Source organism: Acanthaster planci, linkage group LG05, assembly GCF_054643075.1.
Source record: "Acanthaster planci isolate LZ-2023a linkage group LG05, COTS_SCS, whole genome shotgun sequence".
NCBI lineage: Eukaryota > Metazoa > Echinodermata > Asteroidea > Valvatida > Acanthasteridae > Acanthaster > Acanthaster planci.
Window position 1 is genome coordinate 9,864,345 of NC_141781.1, and position 24,387 is coordinate 9,888,731.

The 24,387-nt window shown below is 43.2% G+C and overlaps 3 protein-coding genes across 3 annotated transcripts; all 3 read right to left on the reverse strand.

The window, feature by feature from the left end:
* Window positions 1–1,662: 1,662 nt before the first annotated feature.
* LOC110987069 (uncharacterized) lies at window positions 1,663–6,027 on the reverse strand. Its single transcript, XM_022249490.2, has 2 exons — window positions 5,731–6,027; window positions 1,663–3,702 (listed from the first exon to the last, which is right to left on the reverse strand). The coding sequence occupies exons 1-2, from the start codon at window positions 5,783–5,785 to the stop codon at window positions 2,465–2,467; spliced, it is 1,293 nt and encodes a 430-aa protein (XP_022105182.2). The 5' UTR covers window positions 5,786–6,027; the 3' UTR covers window positions 1,663–2,464.
* Window positions 6,028–10,135: 4,108 nt separating this feature from the next.
* Window positions 10,136–13,949, reverse strand: LOC110987117 (uncharacterized). Its single transcript, XM_022249566.2, has 2 exons — window positions 13,522–13,949; window positions 10,136–11,353 (listed from the first exon to the last, which is right to left on the reverse strand). Exons 1-2 carry the CDS (start codon window positions 13,562–13,564, stop codon window positions 10,554–10,556), a joined length of 843 nt encoding a protein of 280 aa, XP_022105258.1. The 5' UTR covers window positions 13,565–13,949; the 3' UTR covers window positions 10,136–10,553.
* Window positions 13,950–15,515: 1,566 nt separating this feature from the next.
* On the reverse strand, window positions 15,516–20,818 carry LOC110987111 (uncharacterized). The gene is made up of 2 exons (XM_087137420.1): window positions 20,568–20,818; window positions 15,516–19,823 (listed from the first exon to the last, which is right to left on the reverse strand). The coding sequence occupies exons 1-2, from the start codon at window positions 20,617–20,619 to the stop codon at window positions 17,008–17,010; spliced, it is 2,868 nt and encodes a 955-aa protein (XP_086993546.1). The 5' UTR covers window positions 20,620–20,818; the 3' UTR covers window positions 15,516–17,007.
* Between the last annotated feature and the right edge of the window lie 3,569 nt (window positions 20,819–24,387).

Sequence of the window (24,387 nt, forward strand, 5' to 3'; positions counted from 1 at the left end):
TGAACTAAAGACTATCAAACAATTTCAAGGATTCACGATTTATTTTTTAAATAATATTTTTAAATACATAAATGTATCAAATCACTTGGCCATGTAGGGATAACTAGAAATTAAAAGAAATAGCTAAGACACTTACCCAACAAAGCAATAAGGAAAACAAAAGAAGCCTTTCTGCAGACGGCCATCGATGCAACAGTGCTGAATGTTTCAGATAAATCCGTCAAGCGCTTGGCGATTCAAAATCTCCTTGTTTATAAAACTGTTGTTGGCTTGTGAAAACTTTTTAGAAATACTCTTCGGCTGCCTTTGTACTTTTGTTTTGGTTTGATTACGTCAGAACAGGAAATGTGAAAAGAGTACACAAAAGCGCGGGAAACTGACAAAAAGTTCCATTGCCACGTTGCGCGTTAAATGCTTAATCTTATGGTACATCCGGACGTGTCAAGCAGAATGCTGCATCATACACATAGTGCATTGACATCCTGATGGGTTGATGAGCGATCCAGATGGGGAACTTGTACCGAAACCACAATTCTGTTCTCTTTGTGGTCGTTCTTAAACAAAATGAATAGTTGCACAGAAAAAAAGGCCTAAACCTTTAATTGTCTCTCACATCCGTGCGCTGAAAAGTCACACGGCCACGGGCGGTGATTCTAGAGGAGGAAATTGGAGGGGTACGTACGAATATAATAGACGACTTTAGCAGGACTTTACAGTTTTTTAATGCAGCATAAAAACCTCTCTCTTCAAAATCGACTCTTTTCTCTCAAAAGATTCGATAATTTACCCGATAGCAGGCATGTTTTAATTTGCTAACTCCTTGCAGTGCTGCTCTCATACACGACCATATCAGTGAAAAGAAACTGTTTTTTTCTTAGTGAAGACCTCGTGCTTAAAATCACAAAAAAATCAATATTTTTGGGGTAGGGACAGCTACGTCATTCCTATGATTAGTCGAAAGGCGGTCAGATGAAGTCTAATGATATCAACTTGGAGCCTTTTTTCTGTAAAAAAAGGCATTTTTTCAATAAACGTTAAATAAAAGTTTTCCTTCAGGACGCCACTTTCCTTCAATATTTATATTTTTTAGATAATTCTTTTTATGAGTAGGATTTGCGTATGAATCCCCCAAAATGGAAATAAAAATCACAGTCTAAAAATGGCATCTAGACAGGATATGTGTCATGATGTCCTTAGCCTGTGGAGGTTACCTGACTTGCTGTTTCTTTAAAGACAAATTATACAACTAACAAGTGTGTACAAAGAAACCTTTTCCAAGATCTGCGCACTTATTATTGTCCTCCTTCGTAAATTATGGTGTGCGAAAAAATGAACAGACCGGCTGGGCTGTGGTCGGGTTTCTGTCTCGACAAACCTGAAGAAGAGGTGGCAGAAATAAGACACTATAAAAAATTGTTTTTGCAGTGGAAAAACTCAACGTGAATTCAAACCTGTGTAGCTTTGGTACTTCCCCTTCTATTTAACACTGATGTAAGATATGCACTCCCGACATCAATTTCTTGCCTGGTCTTTCTCTGAAGCCAGTGCACCTTTTTGCAGTTCTTATTAAAAGATTTTGATAATTCTTTGTCGCATTAAATATTAAATCTGCCAAAAGAGTTTGAGAAGGGATTGAAAAATGCAACAATGACATTTCTCACGAATGCTGACCAATATCACTTAGTATTTCATATTTATTGAATCTTTAGTAAAGTACACTGAATGATACAAGTTGTGTTAATGAACATTGTTGACCATTCCTCCTTGTTAGGTAAGACAACGCTAAACAAATATAGCATGCATTGATAAAATCAGAGCCAAGCGCTTATCTGTCAATTGCGAAATCATGAAAAGCTAAAAGACCCATGTGCTCTGGACGAATGCAGAAATAACAGAGGATAGTAAAGAAATCATTTTTAATTCTGCTAAAGCTCGTCATCGTGAAGTGCATATCAATTCTCACAAGACACTGTAGAAAGGAGCGGGCTTCTTTCACAATGATCATTCTCAATATTTTGTAGTGTTATAACTTATCTTGTGGTAAGGGATCTGATTCTAAAATTAAATTACATAACAAAATATTTTCACTTCCAACAATAACCAAAAAAACACCTCAAAATCTAAAGTAAGTGAGCGTAAAAATATCGGTCCAATGGCTGCAGATAGCAGTTATGTAAAGTCTTTCAACGATGGACTTTTCGTAAAACCTTCAAATTACTTCAAAATATTTTAGTACCGGTAGGTTAGAATAAATGTATTAATGGTAAATCTGTAATACAAGTTTCTAGATGATTTGTTGAGTATGTGATTGACATAATGGCATACACTGGTTCTGGCAGTAAGGGCTAATTACAAATCAGAAACAATCACGTGACTGTTATATTTTATTTATTAATTTTATTTGTAACAACAGTTGTTGATTCGCCTTTGCTGGTGTGTGACTATGGCGATTGAAGTTTAGTATCTAGTTAGTGTAGGACCGCCTTGTTACCCTTTTCCCGACTACATATGCAAATATTCCAACCAACACAACAGCGCCGACGGCCGCTCCAGAGATGGCGATCCGTTTCTTGTAGGAGTCGCTCAGGCCCTTCTCTTCCTCGGGTTTTCCTTCGGGAGCTTTTGTAATCGGCGGGGTGGGTTCGGTCTTCATTGTCGTCCCGGTTCCCGAGACCTGTTTGGCTTTATCGGCGAGCGACCCGACGGGCAAGTTAGGCTTCTGGAAGTTTGAGGCGTCATTGTCGATTTCGATGTCGCTGCCCAGGCTGGCGGGGACGCCCCCCTCACTGCCGATGCTCATGCTGATTGACAGGGAACCCTCTCCGATGTCGGCGTCAGTGTCGGAGGTCGATACCAGCGGTCTGACCGAGTTCTGAGAGGTAGTCTCCTCTGCGCTCTCTGCATCGGCCTGTTGGCCTAGCACACCGGCTTGCTCACCGCTCTCTGTGTTCGCTCCAATTGCTCCAGGTTGTGTTTCCTCTTCGCTTTCACCGCCCCCACCGGCGGCCTGAGCCGCCCCCATCGCACCAGCTTGTGCCTCCTCTCCGCTCTCCCCGTTGTCTCCTCCCATCTGAGCCCCTCCGATTTGCTCCTGCCCATCCTGTTGTCCGCCACCAATATTGAAGAAGGGTGAGGAGCCGTCGGTGTCCATTTGAGTCTTCTCCCCCTTACCGGCCCCGACGACCGGTGCGCCTGGCGGCACCTCTGCACCCCCAGTCTCCCCTCCTTCACCGGCCTCTCCAGCTCCCTCCGACCCTTCTCCGGCCTCTCCAGCTCCTTCCGACCCTTCTCCGGCCTCTCCAGCTCCCTCCGACCCTTCTCCGGCTTCTCCGGCTCCCTCCGACCCTTCTCCTGCTTCTCCAGCTCCCTCCGACCCTTCCCCGGCCTCTCCGGCTCCCTCCGACCCTTCCTCGGCAGCCTCTCTAGCAGCCTCCTCCGCTTCGGCGGCCGCTTCTGCGGCATCTTCTGCCGCCTCCGCGTCAGCTTCGTTCTGCTCGGCGTTGCCTCCCAACTCGTTGCTCTCTGCATCCCCACCCCCGCCACCGACCTGTGCTCCTGCCTCTTGCTGCTCGCTCTCTGCTTCACCTTCTCCTACCTGTGCGACCGGTTTCCGCTGTTGCTTCGGTCTTAGTATATCGGCTAGGCCTAGCTGCACTCCCTCGCCATCTTCTTGGCTCTCCTGGTCCTGAGCATATACAAAACCTGAAAGCAAGAAAGAAAATCATTGTCATAGTCGAGGCCTCTCAGACCATCTATTCACAAGATCTCCAGTCTGAGTTCAAGGAAAAGTCTCAAGAGGTTCAAATCTACTGCAATCGAACCATTCTTTTATTACTATTATTTATCCTGAAACTCATGATGGGTCTTGTGACTGGTGTTGTGACTGATGTTATGACTGGTTTTGTAACTGGTAACCAGTCTTATGACCGGTCTTGTGACTGGTCTTGTGACTGACATTGTGTAAAGGTGTAGTCAGGTCTTGAGATGGTCTCCAGTACAACGCTGAAATTTTCGTTTTACTGTTAAAGGCTTGATCAAAATCATTGCTTTTCTTCTGACTACGACAGATGCACCACACTGAAGTCGGAATCTCAATTGAAATCCATTGGATGACGATCTCATTCACTGAAAAATTGATACGATATAGAGTACAGGTTTGAACTAAGATGAGCGGCTATTCACAGAAGGCGCTGTCAAGTCCAGGGGCGAAGCGGAAGCATTTTCTTGTGTGTTTGTTGGGGGAGGTGCCAGAGTTATTTTATCGATTTGTAACTTGAGCATCAACCTCAAGTCGTGTCAAATGGAAATCCGTGGCACGTTACATTTCATGCTTCAGGGGAAAAGCCGACGGCTAATTTACATCGTTTCTGTACTAATTTTGCATTCATGCCTACCGAAGCTCTATTTGCGGACTAGAATTGATTATGGGGGGGGGGTATTCCACCCCCGGTAATGTCATATCAGGTTTTTTTTTAAATTTGAAAACAAATTTTTCTTGTTGAAATACCGCTTTTCCTATCATGATCCTTTAGTGGTGAAAGAAATCCAAGAAACTCTGTAGGCTGACTTTTGTGCCTAAAATAAGCTCCGTTAGGTTCATTTGTTTCAGACACTCAGTCTATACGTACTATGTTTGAGTTCTACCCAAATGTTGAAGGTATGAACCCAAATACCGAGCACCCCCTTCCCCAAAACAAGAAAATCTAACTAAAGTATAAAATTTCTAATTCATAACTATCAGTGATATTGATCTTCAGATTGTGTACTCGCCAAAGCAAATGTTCAAGTACATAGTAAAACTGCCAAAGAAGGGGCTATTGTGAGAGTGCGTTACAATATTCAAGGTGCCCAATGAGGGCGCTTTCTCTTTTCATGCATCAGAGTCGTGGATGCAATCAGTCTGTCAATGGAACCAGATGGTTCCATTCAGTATAACATAACCGTCAAAAAGTGCACGAGGTCCTAATGCCTTTTAGTAGCTACCATATTGTGCCCAATTTTCCGCATTTACCGACACAATTGTAGTCCAAAAATCTTGACACATAACTTCCATGTGCGGATGTATTGTACGTTGCGCACGAACAAGGAAACATACCAGTGCGATCAACTTCCAAAGAATCGTAACTTCATGGTAACATCAAAACATCATTTGTAAGTGAGTAATGTCGTAAGAAACTACTGCCATGTCACAACTCTCGAACTTTCTCTTACTTCATTTTTATTTTATAGTATGTTGCAAAGTCTTGTGCCTAATTTTAGTGCCTCTTGCTGCACTATTGCTTTTCAACGACTGTTCCATTATTTAAGAGTTGCGACGCATTAAGTTCTTAAATCTTCACCCGAATGATTGCACAAAAGTTGTTTGAAATTTATCACTCATTCAGCATTTGAACAATATCGTGGAAGCCTTCTTAGTATTGGTATATAGGCGCTCACCACTGTCAAGTAAGCTGCATGGAACAAAGATGACGTTTATTCCAAACAGGTTTCATGCCGATCACGGTGTAATAATACAGCATATTCGTCTCAGTATTTAAACGGACACGCCCCTGTTTTGGGTCCCTGTAAGTTCCCATAGCCATCTCAAACTTTAACAAACGTCTTGACTAGAGCCAATTAGTTGCTCTTCCAGCCAATCAGAAGTAAGACCGATTTCGAGAAGAACAAAACATGTTGCGCCTGAGCTTGTCGCCGGAATTTCGTAGATTGAAGAAATCCGATAGGACTCACCCGCTATGAGAAGGACAGCAAGAACAAGCCGTGTTATCTGATGTCTCGACGCCATTTCAGCAACCCTTTGTGATGTGTGTGGCGAATCCGGAAGAGTTTCAAGAAACACAAGAACACAGTGAGTTAGCAACGGGTACCAAAGTTGCTTGTAGACTGAGCCTGGCCTGGACGGACAACGGTTGCTCGTAACCGTTCGGCGAGTGACTTAATGCTCTCGTGTTGGCTCCCTTGAACGTCAACCTTGGTAATCACGCGGAAGAGTGGTGTCAGACTAAATAGGCCGACCGGGTAGTTGTTTTTGCACGCTAAGGAGTGTCCAACATTTCGAAACAGCCGGGGCTGCGTGCGGGGGCAGGACGGGGGTCCAAACATAGAGGCGTGACTTTAATCACGGAAAGGGGGGCTCTGAAGGATTTGATCCTGGAAACATTGGCAACATTCCACCCTGCTCTGATGTTTCCCTTATAAGTTCCTCTTAAGCTTTTTTTTAGATTAACAAAGAATAGGCTCATCAGAACGGTTTTCCTGAATTCACTTCTTGTCAAAGTTTAAACTTTAAATTTTGCATTGCTGCCCTATTTTCAAAATACGTCATGGTAAAAATAATACACTAACAGTGTGGGTACATTCAAATAACACTGCAGCCATGCGGCCCTGCGCCATAGATGACTAAACTGATTCCATTGCATAATTATTAAAAGGCCAATATTAAATGATGTTTCAACGAACCTTTGTTGATTTTTGTTGCGGCTGTTCCTTAGGGTTTCTCGGAACCTTTTGCATTTTAAACTAGTGATTTACATATGCACGAGGAAATTATGACGTCAACTGAGGCGGAAGCTTGGATGTCCTATTATTACTGCTACCAGTAATTTGTGGATGCTGTTGACTGTGTCAGGTCTCTGATTCGTGTTGTCTTTGTTGACCAAGAATGGCAGCCGCTTCTTTGGTACGGTGACTGGCCATCATAATATAACAATTTCTAAAAGTGGATTTGTGAAGCTGTGTTCAATGACAACCTAAACCTTTCAATGTTAATATCAGGTACTTAATTTTCTTGCATTTTGCCAAATTTTATTCACTGATCTATATTCTCTTCTTCTGTATTTAATATGGCCTATCAATCAGGCAGAGGCTACTATGGCTGAGGAGACAAGAAGGGTAATTTTCTGACGCAAGATTCTAATTCATATAACGACAAAGTAAATTTCAGTTACAACATTGAAAAGTAGGTCGAATGATACGACATTGCAATAATCTACACTACATCGACAATTGCTATTGTTGCAAAACAAAGAATCCTTCTTAGGCCTACGACATCGAGAATTACACATTTTATTGTCATACGACGTCTTGAGCTTCTATGGCGCAGTTGCATACTTCAATTCCTATCAATAACGGCGTGAATTAATCTATCACAGCATTGCGTTAATCAGAAATCACACGGGAAGACTAAAGACAGCTAGGTCACATTAGCGAATAAAAAGGCTACTCTCCCTTTTTTATTTCCCCTGAGTCCTTCGTATGGTTTCTGTTTGCAGCCCTTAGTAAAGATAACCCATACAGAACCTGAATAAATACTATTTGGGGCCAATCGGTTGTTTCAAACGCACATCCAGTTACATTGGCGAAGGACCATAATACAATCTTTAGCATATTTTAACACTGACTATATTTTCAAGTTTCCTTTGTTTGCAAATTGTATCGTTTTCCCAAACTTTGGGGCTGGACAGGAAGCACATAATTTTAAGGGACTTATGAAATAAAATTTCTTGAATAGCCCATTCTGTGCAATAGCCATGCATAGAATATTTATGCTCTACAGTGGTCTTAGGAGCAGAGGGTACAAGAGCTGTCCTTTCACTACGAGACAAACTGAGATTTAGTCTCACAATACAAACCAAAACGAAAGAAAACAAATCAAACACAAAATTTTAATCTTTCGTGCAATGGTTCTGCTATCAGTCATGGGGCATAAAATAAATTTAATTAACCAGGCCTGGCAGGATTAGAAACCTGTGGTTCTCTGAAGTGATACCTCGTTGAGAGAAATAGCAACTGGTATCGAAGACCGCCCTCTTACTGTAAATATGAGTAAATACTGATTCAAAATTGGCCTTCATTCGTATCTAAGTTATACGCTGTTTGGGTCTTACGGTATGTTGGCCTTTAAAAAGGGTGTGGGTTACATACTTTCAGACGTTTGAATTCTATTTTAGTATGTAGTGGAGGATATACGTCAGTTGCCACTACCCATTCGACCTTTGCACTGGGTTCCTTTGTGAGGCGTCGGATATTTTTGAAAAATTCTTAATTCTCATTTGAAGATTCGTCACGTCAACGCGCGCCTCTTACGTCATCCCCAACCCCTGACCTTTAGCATCTGTAGCCACGTGGTAGACATGGGAAGCATATTGCGACAAAGACAAGAATGATCATTTCCAATCACTCCGAACCGTCTAAAGGCCTTTGTCAGCCTGGCGTCTGGGAATTTTTTTTTATCCCCTCGAAATTTCGAACGCGACCCCTGAGAGGGAAGGCACAATTATAAGGGTTTATGACGTACTAACTTGGGGGCAATGAGTCAACTTCCTTATATAGGTAACCGTTCGCGTTAACAACACAGGCACTTGCACAAGCCACACCGATCCTTTTTATTTAAGAAAATGGCGGAAAATGAAACAAACCAACAGCTCGAACTAAAACTATCAAAACACGATTAAGAGGTTTACAAACTGACTGTGAAGAACAAAGTACATGTATATGACAAAGCTCAAACCGACTCTGCCATAATGTCCGTGTTTTTGCTCAGACATTTCAAAAGAGCAATTTTGGAAAGTGAAGAATTCAAGATATATTTTGGTATTTTTATTTAAAGTTCAGGATGGCTTTTTGTAATGAGTCATCTTGGATTGGTTAACTCTATGAGAACATGGTTCTACAAGCATTTCCGAAATGAAAAACATATTTAGGGTTGTACATCACGCAGTGCTGAGATACACATTTGCTCTCATGTGCAAAAGTTGTCGACGATCCTTTTGGCGTGGGTAGAATGACTTTTTGAATGCTTGTTTAGGGGTTTTGATTCTTTGTGGGTACCCGTATACACTATATTGGGCTGGGATACAGCTGCTACAAAGGGGTGGGTCGGGGAAATAATGCGGGCGAGAATCCGAGGGAGGGGGTGGGGTGAAAGTGAAAGTGAAAGGCGCAATCTTACCGTTTGCAGTTGTGGAGGATAATTTCCCTCCTATATGGTTACACAAACAACTGCCTTTGTGAAACGGAGATAATCGTACTCAGTGGCGTAGCCACGGGGGGGGGGAGGGCTGGGGGAAGTGCCCCCCCACAAATTCCCCATGCCCCCCAGGTGCCCCCCCCCAAAAAAAAGGATGAATGGATATTGAACAAGGCTAACAAAAACTTGCCCAAAAAGCAACACCACTGAAAGCTGGTGCCCCCAATAAGATGCTGATGCCCTTTGTGCCCCACTAGTAAAATCCTAGCCACGCCACTAATCGTACTTAACTCAGCTTAGGATGGCATTGTATGCACCAACGAACCTCATTCTATAGACCTTTTCACTCATAAATTCATGCATAAGTTTGCCCACATGCGCATAAAATTAATGGCCTTGGCGACAATGGCCTTGAAAATGTACACGGGTGCGATTCTGATCATTTTCTCTTGGGTTTTCTGGCTTTGTTTTTTTTCTTCTTCAGAAAATCCAATTAAATCGTTTTTGCTATTAGTTTCTAATCCAAGGGGGATTTTTCCCGCTTGATCTCGTTGCGCGCAGGAAATATCACGATTGTATAAAAGTTTTTTTACAGGGCACTAAAAATCCCGCTTAGATTAGAAGCTAATAGCAAGAACGATTTAATGGGATTTTCTGCAGAAAAAACTGAACACAGCCAGAAAACCTGAGAGAGAATGATCAAAATCGCACCCCTGTACATTGGCAATGGCCCTTGCCGCCAAGGCTTTTTGTGCGCATGCGTGCAAAATTATGAATTTATTGGTGGAAAGGTCCATCTCGCGAGTGCATTGCGATAAATACTGTGATAAGGCATCAGTACGTGGGGCTATCGGAATCGACGTTTCGGCCAACATGTTTCAGTCGTCTTCGGGAATGACGACCAGGACACAATACTCAAAACGTCGATCCAAAAGCAACAGTTTTTACCGAGACACTGTTCGGAACCAAAGGGAGGTTCCTGCATGGTGCCATCGCAAAACTTAGCAATGCATGCATTAAATGGAGTTTTGGATGGTAATTGTTGTACTTCTGGGTTATATTTAATGGATGTTTTTCTGTCTTGTGCCACTATAGTCACATTTCTACAAATATCAACTATTTGACTCGTCTTGAATTAAAGACGTCAACACAGTCTGGCTCAGAATGTCTTATATCAGAAGCATATGTCACATTTATTAAGTAAAAATGGAAGAATTAACATTTGACATGCCTGTCTTTATATTAAAGAGAAAAAAAATTGGAATAAACGCTAAAATAATTATGTACAATATCAAGAACGAATTCGGGGAGAAGCAGATTTCTGAAAAAGAAATCTCTTGGGTTTGGCGAATGAACAAAAATTAAACAAAGGCAGGTCACCATGGAAATTATAAACGATTGCAAAATGTTGATGAAGGTTCCTCTTTAGAATTGTTTGTATTGCGACCTGATAGTCAGTTAGTGGTGATAACAGGGACGGTGGCAGTCCTCTAAAGAAATTTGAGTTGAAAAGTTTTCATCAAGAAATGAATTCATATGATTATTTTAGTACTCTAAAGCGCTACGTCTGATCGTTTATTTGATTTCACGGATCTGGGTTCTTACGGAAGAATTTCTTCGCAATGTTGATCAGGCCGAGCAGCAAAAAACTTAGCATGGCGCCTACACCGATGGCCGCAACAAACATGACAAGGGCCATAATGCCACTGCCAGGGGCACCACTCAGCCCGTCTGATTCAGAGTCACCCTTTGCCTCCTTCCCTATCCCATTTGCTTGACCTTTGTGACCTCCAACCTCGTTCCCGTGCTCGGTGGAGACGATGTTCAGGTCGTTACCGGTGTTGGACGAGTCATGGTGGTGGCGCACGCTGTTGGGAATGACGTTGCCGCCCTCCTCAGGGGAAGGGGTTGTGGATTCCGATGGTTCAGTGGGCCTGATGTCGACGACCTCATTATCACCAAGTGCCCCTCCCCTGTCCTCGGACCCCTCCATCTCCTCCCCTTCCTCGTCGATTTGGTTCCCTTCCTGGTCCAGCTCGTAGAGGTCGCTCTCGGCCACCGTCGCGTCCTCTGGTATCGATTCCCCAGTGTCGGACTCGGCGAACACTATGTCGGAATCGCCTTCGGTGGCGTCGCCGTCGGGCACGATGTAGATGGAGCTACTGAGGGCCTCCTCCACCGAGGGCTCCATACTACTCGCCTGGACATAGATGGGGTTCGTACCGGAGCTTGAAGAGAACGCCGAGGCTTCGGAGTAACCGCTGCCTTCCTGGTCGGCAAAGTAGGCCAGGGTCTGACGGTAGACTGTTCCTTCCTCTGATTTCAGCGCTGGAAACGCCCCAGATCCTTCTCGCCAGGGAGCGGCGAGGCACCCCTGCACCCAGACTGAAATGGTTTAAAGCGAAAAAAATGTATTTAATGATAAATGTTGATCAGAAAAACCTCCTGGTAGAGAAGAAACCATAAACCCCCCGTCCACAGATTGCCAAAATATAGTATAGTAACCAACGGATGGTAAAGAGAGCAACTTTCCCCTGGAGATTTTTTAATTATAATGTTTCTGTTGATGGCACATCAGAGAGGTCTGCTTAAGAAAGGCAACCACAAACAAAAACATATTGCCTAAATAAAATCAATAGAAAATTACTACAAAATCCTAACAAGGACGGAGCCGGGGGCAGGCAGCGGGAGCCATATCCCCATGGAGTCCTTTTTAAAATTAATAAGAGCTCTGAGGTTTTTTCAAAATGCCCCTTACATTCCTCCCCAAAAGCGTGTAAAAAGCCCCAAACTGAGCCTCACCTATACGCCATACGCCACGAGAAAGGTTCTTAATGTTTAGCCCCCGTCCCCCCAAAATAAGTTTGCCCCCCACGACATTTTAGCTCTGTATCCATCCTTGAGCCTCGTAACAGAAGACGAATACTGCTGTTCATATTGGACATCCTATAAATAAAAAATACCTGCTTGATGTCAAGGGGATCGATGGTTTGACTTGGAATGGTTTGGTTTGGTTGGGTTTGTTCTATGAGTGTGACCCAAAAGGGAGCAAAGTGTCTTATTTTCGGGGGGGGGGACAAAGCACTAATCAGCAGCAAACTGACGAACCATCCACGTTGCAAGAGGCTAGCTCGAATATTTCAGTAAGCCCATGATAACACCCTACTCTGAATTAAAAGGAGGCAATAGGAGGCGAGACACCAGATATTACAAGTGGAAAGAGATCCCCCAGGGAAACAAAATTGCAATCATTTCCATTTGGGCATCGATTTCATCAAATATTCAATTTTGTGCGGACAAGAAAAATTAATCTTTTCATAATAAATTCGCTATTCACATCTTCAGTTTCATGATTACACTACAAACGATAAATAGTCGACCGGGGGTTTCCATACACCTTAATATTTGCTCGATGAAGAGGAAATGCTAATTACTTATCTACCTGGTCACATTTCCCTGCAAGTGAAAGAGGTCACTTTTCAGTTTTCCTGGTATACGGAAAACAGTATTTGTCACAATTTTGTTTTGTTTTTCACCAGTGAAAAGGCCGTCTAATGACAGTTTGTTATGTGCAATTTCGATAATCATTTTTATTGATCATTATAATTTACCGAGCACTATCACAACAGATCGAGACCAAACATCAGTGTGCCAAGGACACAGTTTCATGGCCCTTCTTAACGCAGTTACAAGAAAATTCGAGCTCACTATAACAGAAAATTTTGTAAACCGTAAGCATTATTTCATGGCGGTCCTAAACATGATTGTGCTTATGGTTGCACGCAGTGGAAATGTCCATTGTTTTGTCACACCATTAAGCAAATTCTGCTCTAAGGTAAGCGTACCATTTGCCGTGCTTACTTCTTACGGTCATCATGGAATACACGGAGCCCCTGTTAACGTAATATCGTGTACTTAGCAATGTTAGCAGCGCCATGAAATTGGGCCCTGACGAGGACTAAAATGGCGGATGCCAGTTGCAATTAGTCACTAATAGCAGTTTCCAGGAAGTATATCCTCACTTTTTAATGAGTTACATTATTAACTACCGACTTTTGTTTATGTCCACGTCATTATTTTGAGTATGTTATTGAACAGCCATGAACTAGTTTAAACACAGGTCTGTTTCCCCAAGTAACTTGTAACATACATAAAGCAGTCTACACCGACATTAGCAATAGCCTGTAATTACCTACACGGGCATTTGTGTGAAGTGTTGCATAATCTGTGTAATTTCCTCCATGGTTCTACGAAGCACGCTTCTCCAACGTAGAAGTTAGACACATGTCTACAGTGTCACTCTTTTCTTGAGAATGTGCGAATTATAGGATCGATTTGGCGGTCATTCCCACCCTTCCTGTCCTGGCTCTACCGCCAAAATAAATCATTCCCACGTGCTAGCTAATGCGCCTACATCTCCGGGACGGCAGTAGTAAACTTCTAGCTTTCACCGAATTTGCTGAAAAAGTGGTACTTTTATAGCAACGTCACTGACAGTACAACCATCCTATGATGACAAAAGAAAGCTTGCCAGACTTAGTGTCCAGACTTACCCGTCAACACGCTCAGAAAGACGGTCCGCCTGTTGAACGCCATGTCTGCTCCTTGGTCTTTTTTTATGAAAAGAGGGTCACAGATTTTGATATTAAGAGAGAAGAAGCGAGTGAGATTCAAGGCATCTGTCTGCTCGTGTCACCCGACTTAAAAAAGATGGGTCTTCCGGACAATGGCAGGGAACACCTCGGGCAGGCAAGAGCGTAAAACGGCCTATAATCAAATTAAGCCGGCTGCTCATTAAGAGAAAAAAAGCGAATTACTGTTAGGGAATGGAACTAGTTGCTGACGCTCGACGGCCGAGTGGGCCAGCCCAACTGGGAATCTACATCCGTTCATCGAACCTGCTACACAGATAGTAAAGAGCGCTCGTGTTTTTTTGGCGTGGCCTCGGAAATCCACTTCTCCCGAGGAGAAAGCTTGGGCAAAGTTGAAAGGCCAAAGCCTGAGCCTGTGTTTCCTGCGTTGTTAACCCTCTCCCAACACAAACTCGTACAGGGGGCAGGCCTACCAGCAAATGAAATATCTGTGGGCAATAATTTTCAATGGTAGATGCCTACAGATATGAAATTTTGATATTTTAATAAAAAATTGCCTTGAGTATGTAGAATTTCAAAAAAATGACTCGTCTATGGTCGTCATTTCTTATTTCCTCTCATGCGCGGACTTTTGTACACTTTCTCGGTATTGGAGATTTTCGAATGAGAAACGTTTCAGTGTTGCCTTCAGATGTGATTTTTTTCCTGTTAACAGAGTCATTTTTAAAAACAGTCTTATTCACCCATTGTATTTCTAAAACTCTGAAACGAAGAAAACTGCCTACCGACCACATAACTTTAGAACGGTCCAGACTTTAGGGTGGGAATACTTAATACGGAAGGATGGATTGCGTAAACGTTGTAACAGGAAGTTATTTTTTTACAACATTTGCCCTTTCCAAAGTAGTTTGGAAATGCGTAATTGTTCTAAGCAAATTAAGTATATCCGTCGCAGTTGTTTCAGATTTAAAGTGCAAATGCGTGTACTTTGCTAATGTCAAAAGTATTGGTAATTCTTTTGGCCATTTAACTCCATGCATCCCCGTGTAAGTTATCATTTCACAGACAGTTTCACGGTGTTATTGTATTACCAACTGCTTGTAGTTATTGCGACTGGCAGAAAGGCTCTTAGGGACGGGTTCGGTTGGCTTGGTTGGCCGGCAGGGGTGGTCGTAAATAATTTGCTTTATTAATTCCCTACTGGTGGGACTAATGTATCTCCATACTGCGCTTGAGACACTGCCCTTTTGTCTTTATCGCCACTTTTTTTACAGTCTTGTGTCTCTTCATGTGTTTTATAATTCGCCTTTGACACAGGTACAAGCCGCAATATTAGGCCCTATTTGTAGAATTGTTATTAGGATTATTACTGACGGTTAGCTGAGACGAAAACTTAGCGTTCTTTGTTCTAAAATTAAGTATACGCAGACAGAGCCCATTCCCCCAAGTGATCCAAATCCGGTGAAGCTAGAGCTGTAGACCTTTATCATGATGCTGCCATGTTTCCCTGTAGACCACTGAACACAGCAATACAACTTCACATACTCGTACTCATACATACGTCCAGCCTCAGTTTGGTTACATTGTTGGGAATAGTAGAAAAGCAAGATGGCTGCCCCCATGATAGAGGTCTAAACCTTCGCAGTGACAAGATCCCAGTTTACTGAAGAGAAAAACACATGTTGGTTCGGTAAAACTCGAAAGGCACGCATCCAATTTGACACCCTTCCCAAAACAGCTGTATGGCTCTCTACATAGTGTAAACCCCCCCCCGTTAGTTTAATGTTGACATCTGGCACACATGTACGTCTGTCCTTGTCGACTTCCTGTCACCTTAACATGTCATACATTATACCCCCACCTTTTTCCCAACGAAGTGGAAGGTGGTGCTATGGTATGATTGGCTTTGTTACAATCTGACGCGTTAATAAACACACCATACTTTCCAGACCTCATCAGACTTTACGGAAGTTGATCATTAGCCAGTTGTGTGCTTTATTTCTACACTACATAACCACATACTGTATGCACTGCCAAAAAAAAAACTGTTAAGCTAATAAACGCTTTTCTGTAAACACTTTTTTGCTGTCAGTCTGTAAAAATGTTTAAATACGTCAAATAATTGTGACGGATTGTGTCTAGTCCATTGGACATTGATGTTTAAGAGATGGACACCAAATGTTTAGTATCTAAACATGCATGTTCCCAAAGAAACAGGAAAATAATGCTCAAAGACAGTTTTCAGAGTGTATTTATAAGCCGGAAGATATACAACGGAAGTCTTGCTTTCTTTATTTCCCAGTAAGTATTTACAGTAAAAAAACTTAGCGTACCTCCGCTTATGATAATGAAGTGATCAGTGAAATGCAATATTTAAATGTCAATTCCACTGTTATAGTACAGTTGATGATTGCTGATAATTGACACCATGTAATGGTTGTTTTGAAGGGCGCATTATTGTCTGATAGAGGAACTGGCCTCCAACAGAGGCTCCTGAAAAAGACAAACAGTTCTGAAACAAGGGAAATGAATGTATGCAAGGCAGTACACACGTCTGACTAGCCTGTAGCCTTCATCTTTTCTACAGGGTTATTAAATATAATATTACATAATCCTAATGTCTCCTCTTCACTTAAGTACAATTCAAGTTGTCATAAAATGGGCCAAAATATCTTCTTATAGTTACTACCTCCATAAAACCCGGCTTTTGCAGCAAGTTGTAAGCATTTCTATTACGAAAACATAAATGAAAACGATAATGTAAATCCCAAATAACACCATTTTTATAAGGAAAAGTCGGCATAAAGGGGCCGGACACATTTTTTATGCAACTAACACATACACAAATAAAACATGAACCGAAGAAACTAAAATGTCCAAACTTTACTTACACCTTTCGGTAAACAATGCAACCAAACAGTTAAACTTTATCATAAAGCCATACAAAATGTTTTGAGTCATAAAATATAATTTGTATTTACAATCAACAAGACACACAAATTCTATTAGCAACATCGACCTTTGTATGTGTGTGCGCATGGCTTTTTGCGGGCAATGCCTTTGAAAGCAATGCCTTTAAGCACAATTCTTAAATGTTTTTATTCAGTAAACGTACAGGGGCAGTAATACGAAATATAACTTTCTGTCCCTCAAACTTTACGAGACGGGTACTTTCCAAAATCAATAACTTGTTACAATAATCTTCTTTTTTTAAAAAACTTGTCTTAAATGATCCCATTTAAAGAGGAAAACCAGCCTCTTATCCCAGTTGTTTCTGACCGTGATAAGGACATAATTTCAAAACTTGGCGATAACGATGGCAACAGTGGGAGTGGTAGGACTGTAAATGGCAAAGACTGACATTGACAGAACAATATTAACACTGAGCTGAATAAAGAAAAAAAATGATAAACGCAAAGTTATAATTAAAATAGGAAGATTTAAATTCTAGCCAACTGCTGTTTCTTGAGGCAGTTCTTCAATGACACGTGATTCACGTTGGGTACTCATCTCCATGGATTCGTAAACTCCGGGCTTTCGCATTGGGGGCGCACTCCTTCTTTTGCGGACGTAATACGCTGCCACGGCCGATCCAGTTAACAGGGCCAGACCCGCGAGCACACCCCCCACCAGGGCCCCCGTGAGCTTCCCTGTGTCCTGCTGGTTGTTGACGTGGTTTGCGATGCCCCCCAGAGTGACTGGCGGATACGTCCTCGGTACGACTGGTCCGCTTCCCGACCTTCCAGCCCCGGCGCCATGCTCGGGTATAGCCGGCTGCCTCGGCGGCCGTGTGGGTCTCTGGCCGTTCCTGTCTACAGGAAGACGGGTTAGCCGGCCTTTGGGCATCGATGTTGGCTGCCCCGCAGGAGGTGCACTCCCAGCCGGAGTTCCCGCACCCCGTCCCCCTGAGCCTCTGGTCCCTGATCCGGAGCCCCTAGTCCCAGGCCCAGAGGTGCCAGTGCCTGTACCCCTTCTCTCCGAGCCCCCGCCGACTGATCCCTCCGGGTAAATGCTTCCGAAACTCTCCCAACCAACATCGACACTGGGATCGACGGTTCCACCGTCTGCGCCGGGGATGCCGGCTTCGATCTCCGGTTCAAGGCCAATTCCAGTGTCCCCTCTCCCCACAGGCCTCTCTGCACCTCCGGTCCCCCCAGTTTCCCCCGTAGGTCCCCTTGTGCCAGAGGTTCCACTTCTTCCAGTCCCTCCTGCACCTCCCCTGCTGTCTGTCCCACCACTGCCACCATTACCGCCTGTCCCACGGCTGCCATCAGTCTCATCGCCCCTCCCTGTGTCACCCGAAGTACCGGTCCTGCCGGTGTCGCTGTTTCCAGTAGTTCCTGTCCCACCCTGCCTGTTCTTGCCTCCTCGCTCCTCCGAGCTTCTGCTAGCCTCATCTCCAGTGACGGTCACCTGCTCTTCAGTAGCAGACAGTTTGACGGGATCAGGAAGGAGGGCCTTATTAGGTCGAACCCAACCAGGTCCAGCAGCTGGAAAATGTGGCCCGTCAGCTGGACCCGTGGGCGCCGATTCTGCAGGCGGGATACCATGGGAAGGATCCCCGTTTCCTCTTCCCCCACCTGGGTTCCCATTTGGGTTTGATGGGTTACCACCTGAAGGATTGCCATTTCCTCCGCCTGGGTTCGTATTTGGGTTTGACGGTCTACCGTTGGAGGGATTTCCATTTCCTCCGCCTGGGTTCCCATTTGGGTTTGATGGGTTACCACCTGAAGGATTTCCATTTCCTCTGCCTGGGTTTGACGGTCTACCGTTGGAGGGATTTTCATTTCCCCCACCTGGGTTCGCATTTGGGTTTGATGGTGTACCGTTGGAGGGATTTTCATTTCCCCCACCTGGGTTCGCATTTGGGCTTGATGGGTTACCGCCTGAAGGATTTCCATTTCCTCTGCCTGGGTTTGACGGTCTACCGTTGGAGGGATTTTCATTTCCCCCACCTGGGTTCGCATTTGGGTTTGACGGTGTACCGTTGGAGGGATTTTCATTTCCCCCACCTGGGTTCGCATTTGGGTTTGACGGTGTACCGTTGGAGGGATTTTCATTTCCCCCACCTGGGTTCGCATTTGGGTTTGACGGTCTAGCGTTGGGGGTATTTCCATTTCCTCCGCCTGGGTTCTCATTTGGGTTTAACGGTCTACCGTTGGAGGGATTTCCATTTCCTCCTCCTGGGTTCTCATTTGGGTTTAACGGCCTACCGTTGGGGGGATATACATTTCCTCCGCCTGGGTTCCCATTTGGGCTTGATGGGTTACCGCCTGAAGGATTTCCATTTCCTCTGCCTGGGTTGGATGGTCTACCGTTAGAGGGATTTCCATTTCCTCCTCCTGGGTTTCCATTTGGGTTTAACGGTTCACCGTTGGGGGGATTTCCATTTCCTCCGCCTGGGTTCCCATTTGGGTTTGATGGGTTACCGCCTGAAGGATTTCCATTTCCTCTGCCTGGGTTTGTTGGTCTACCGTTGGAGGGATTTCCATTTTCTCCTCCTGGGTTCCCATTCGGGTTTGATGGGTTACCGCCTGAAGGATTTCCATTTCCTCTGCCTGGGTTTGTTGGTCTACCGTTAGAGGGATTTCCATTTTCTCCTCCTGGGTTCCCATTTGGGTTTAAAGGTGTACTGTGGGGGGGATTTCCATTTCCTCCTCCTGGGTTCCCATTTGGGTTTAACGGTCTACCGTTGGGGGGATATTTATTTCCTGCACCTGGGTTCGCATTTGGGTTTGACGGTCTACCGTTGGAAGGATATCCATTTCCCCCGCCTGGATTCGCATTTGGGTTTGACGGTCTACCGTCGGAGGGATGTCCATTTCCCCCGCCTGGATTCGCATTTGGGTTGAATGGGCTACCGGCAGGCGTGTTGCCGTTTTCCGCTCCTCCACCCGGGTTCGCACTTCGATTCGTCGTGCCACTCAAACTAGGATTCCTACCCGGAGGTCCTGCCTTGGGAGTGCTGATGTCGGTTTCCGTGGTCGTGATATGTGTCCTTCGACCATTTGTTCCTCTCCCAGTTGGGACATCGGATGATGGCCTGCGCGTGACACTTGACCACACCGTTGTCAACCCCGCTGCTATTGTCACCGTCGCACCACCAGTGTCAATAGTGGGAGAGTTTGCTACAGCACCCTCAATGAAGACGCTTTTGTCCGAATCAATAGATAAGTAAGGAAAACCAAATTTCGAATTCAGTAAACTCCCTGTCGTTGGTAATTCAGTACTTTTCACTTCTCCAGCGCTGCCACTCATTGGAACTGTAATGTCGAAAAGACGATTAAATTCGTATAAATATGCTTGAGATCTCCTTCGTCCTTCGGTATTGAATATAAAATATAAAAAGTAAAACAGAAAAAGCCTCATTTATAGCAACGATTCGCAGAATAAAAATTTGGAGGACACATTCCTTAGGAGCTGCAGCATTAGTTTCGAACGAAAATGGTCTGCTGAATGATCATAAAAAGATTACTCCTCACTGTTTGTTTGAAACGTGCATCGTCACGAAACTTCGGATGATTATTCCAAAACCAATACTGTCATTGGCATTTTTCTATACATGCATAGCATCATGAAACCAGTGTTAAGTACACGTCGAATGCTGCAGTTGTTCAAGGGAAAGCCTTTTCTAAACCAGGAAGCGAAACAGACAGCTTCATGATTCCAAGTTAATTTGCTTTTTAATGTTAAGAAAGCGAATTATCTAAAAGTAGAAATCTCATTTATAGAAACGACCTAAAACATTTTGAAAATAAGCGTGGGCCACTATTCCTGTACATTGAAAAAGAACCTCCTCCTAAATGAACTTTCTAAAGTACTCTTCGGGATAAAAAAAGAACGAGCTCAAAAACTGAATTGTTTTTGCAAATACTCCTTGTTTTGAACGTCTGCATGCTAAGGGAATTTTTCCCTTTTATAATATGGCCTATGGGCATGCCTTCACTGACCAACCGATGAGATGTGATGTTAAAACAAGTTTACCCTTTATACACTTATTTACTTACCAGTCGTTAAACTGAATATAAGCAACCACTCCATACCCCGTCCGGCAGCCATCTTTGCTTCAAGTTGTCTAGTCTTTCGCAAGAAAAAAATAATCCAGACAAAGTCCCCAATACACCTAACCGAACGATCTCTCGAAAAAAAGCCTGATTTATGTCAAGGCGTAAAGAGTGGAAAAGCTCACAGGGCTTTTCACTAGTTTCCGCTTCGGTGTTGTCTAAGAGCGTGTGACGGCCTGATCATGCGCCGTGAATCACCGCGCTCTCCTCCGGGGTCAAGGGATAACAAGTCTCCTCACCGTCAAGCATGTGTTTGACCTCCAGCTGGTTTTCTTTGCGGAATCTTTACATCTATTATTACACATATTGAGGGAAACCTCGGTTAAATCCTCCAATTAACAACCACTTAGCTGTTGACTTGTCCGCTGGGACCAGCGCCTTAACGTACACCATGTACATAGTCTCTTGCTACTCAGACTGATTCTTGTACCGATAACAAAGAAATTATTGTGGTACATTAGCATTTCATTTTATTTTTGTTGTTGCAATTGCAAATGTACATAACCCTTGCTTTCAAAAGTTTGACCTAATGAAAGACATGCCTGCCCGTAATAAAAAAAAACAAAACAAAACAGAATGGCATTAATTAAGGAATAGGTCCAACATGGCCATTAAAACAAATCTTTTCCAGAAATGGGGCATTTGTGTCTATTCAGAAATACTCTTTTGAAGTTGCCTGATGAGGACAGGAATTCAATAATTGCCGCTTGCATGGTGGATGTGCGATGATAACACCTATCTGTGGTTTCATTTAACATACCTTTTCTTGAAATAATGAAACAAGCCAGTAGCAAGTTGCTATATCACATGAAAAGTGATTTGAGAGACTTTCAGGCAAACCTGTGTTTCTACTTCTGAAATTTTTTAATCATGGCTTTCTGGCAAAAACAAACAAAAAAACAAAGAAAAAAACAAACAAAAACTAGACTAAAATGACAAAAAATTGATCGAAATTATTCAAGCCAAGTAAAGGTGATTTCTGAACCAGATGAAAACTTCAATGACTATTAAAAAAAAATTAATGGTCCCATTTCGTCCTAATCCTCTTTGACCTCTTAAAGTGCAGCTGATAACATCGATGATCCGAGAGAATTGGTCATAAATCAGAAGTACTCAGATCTCAATTTATATCGTATTTAGCTGTAGGGTGGACCAAAGCTAATGATTACAACGCAGGCGTGTGTGTCATACACATTCTTGTGACTGCCACTTGTGGCACATTATAACGTCATTAAGAACCTGTCCCTCCCTGAACTGGGTCATTGATTGCCTTCAGTCTTTGCATGATCTGCCGGCCTTGGAAAGCGGGGTTTTGGAACTTTGTTTAACCCTTGCTCTCTGTGCGTAACGTATGAGCTGTGATTTCACAGGGGATACTTTGCAAAGAACAAGACTTTCCCCAAGAGGCCCACTTCTCCAAACGTTTCAGCACCCTTAGTCACAAAACCGGACGCCGAGGCTATTTATATCCACCTTAAAGGCATCGCATAAGCAGAATGGGTGCCTCAGCAGACTGAATACGAGATAGATCAAGAAGCATCCCGTGAAAAATGCGAGGAAATTAGTCAAATCCTGCAGTGTCTAGATATAGAAATTGCCCTATTGCCTCGTGCTTTATTGGACGTGTGTTATTTAATGCATTTATTGGGTTTCTACGCACTCTGCCTTTTTTGCTCCTAGACTGATAAGGGCATGATTAGTGATATCGTAATTCGAGAGGAAACACCACCAGAAGAGCCCTCATACGCAGTCGTGGCCAGTGACGTCGAAACTACTTTAAATTTTAAAAGCGATCTGTGAGCATCCCGACTAAATTCTGCCTTTTTCCATCCCCAAACCCAGTGTGGCATAGAAGGGATACCAGGTTGATGTTCTGGTCTCCATGTTTGCCATTCCTTTTTGATGAAAAATGGAAGTGAGTGGGGACTTGCATCAGGCCCACCAAACCCTACGTCATCACATGAAATCTGGCACTTTTGTGAAGACGACTGTGGCACTTCCGTCGAATCGTCCAGTTATCAAATTATTATAACATTCGCATGGTTTCACATCAAAATGTTACGTGAAATATTAAATAGACCATTATTATCATACCACAAAAAGCGTTGGAGTCATTAATTCACGGACCAGTTTTCGTAAAGTTCCTCGTTGGTCCTAGTACCTTCTTAGCAATCCACCAATGTTGCAAGTGCTAAGAACTATCACAGGTAATGATCGAGACTATTTTCGGGTCTTTGAAACAAGCAGTCACCAATAGGACAATTCTTGATATAATTTTTCTTTCGAAAGCAACACCACATAATCTGCGTATAAGTCGCCATAATACACCAAAAATAATACCAAAAAATGAGTAACAGAATTGCTTTTGTGCCTTGTGCTACGTTTTAGAAGGGGGTGTGTGATGTTTGGCTGAACCTGAAATTTTAACAAAAGCTTGGAAATCGAAAAGCAGGGAAGAGAGGGGTACACAAAAAGCTTCTTTGGTAATAAGCAATGGTTACAGAGACTCAAGATATTATGAACCATACGCTATGAAGTTAGCTTTATGACAGTACTAATCGCATGCGCGCGTCCACTTCAGTTTGCTTGTTTGCAAAAAATGACCCATTCAACAGTAAAGGTAAGCCCTGTATATGATTGCAATTTCAGCAACTTCTTCCCAACTAGATGGCCTGTATACGAAGCAGTACACAAAACGAGCAAACGGAAGCTAGCAACGAACTTGCACCAAAGAAAACTCTCAATGATGACTGGAAGACCACAAGCTCGTCAACATCCCATCTGTAAATGCGTCCACTTGTAATAGTATCGTAGGCTAGAATTCAAGTTTACGGGAACCATTTAATATGATCTGTATAACTTCAATAGGCCTACAGGGAACATAGCTTTGTATACGTGTTGTGATGACTTTCCACCTCTTTTTAGCAGAGGGAGTGAGAAATATCAGCATTTAGGATTTTATGCTAATGAAGATTTCCATGACAAGTCATGGTCATGACAAGGTTTGTGTACAAACACATTAAAAAAACATTTTCTTGGTGTTCACCTTAAAGAGCTTGTCTGGACAAACATAGCGACCAATATTTCTTCCAAGGACTGACCTTTGTACTGTTCTTATGCTCACCACCCTCTTTTCACTTGAAATTAAAAAGAGTATTAAGGTCTTGTTTATATTGCTGCAACACATATAGTAATAAACATGAAAAACGAGTTCAACTGAATACCGACTGCATGTTTCTTTCAAACTATGGCAATCAGGGTCGCGATAGCCGATTGTAGTTATAAATATGCAACACCGTTAGCGTAATTTTTACCTTCATTTAACTCTTAACATTACCATTTCGTGCCCAAGCCAGTAAAGTCTCCATTATTTCCCCTTACTCGATCTTTTACCGTAATCCAAACCCAATATCTACCCTGACCTTAAACCATTCCTATACAGTATCGATCGACATCGTAGTACTTCAATACCCTTTAATATTGTGTTGTGGATTCCGAACCATGCATAAGCCTATGTCGTTCTATCTATTTAGGTATTGCAAAAATAGCCGATCCACAATACTCTGAAAAATATATACCAGGGTTGCTGACTCCAGTCATGTGACGTGGACTCGAGTTGGACTTGAGTCGCTATTTTTGTGACTTGTGACTTGACTTGTAAATACCAACTTTGACTTGTGACTTGACTTGGACAAGCAAAAAATGACTTGTTACCAACCCAAGTCAGACGCTATACTCGACCGGCCCCATATATTTTTATAAC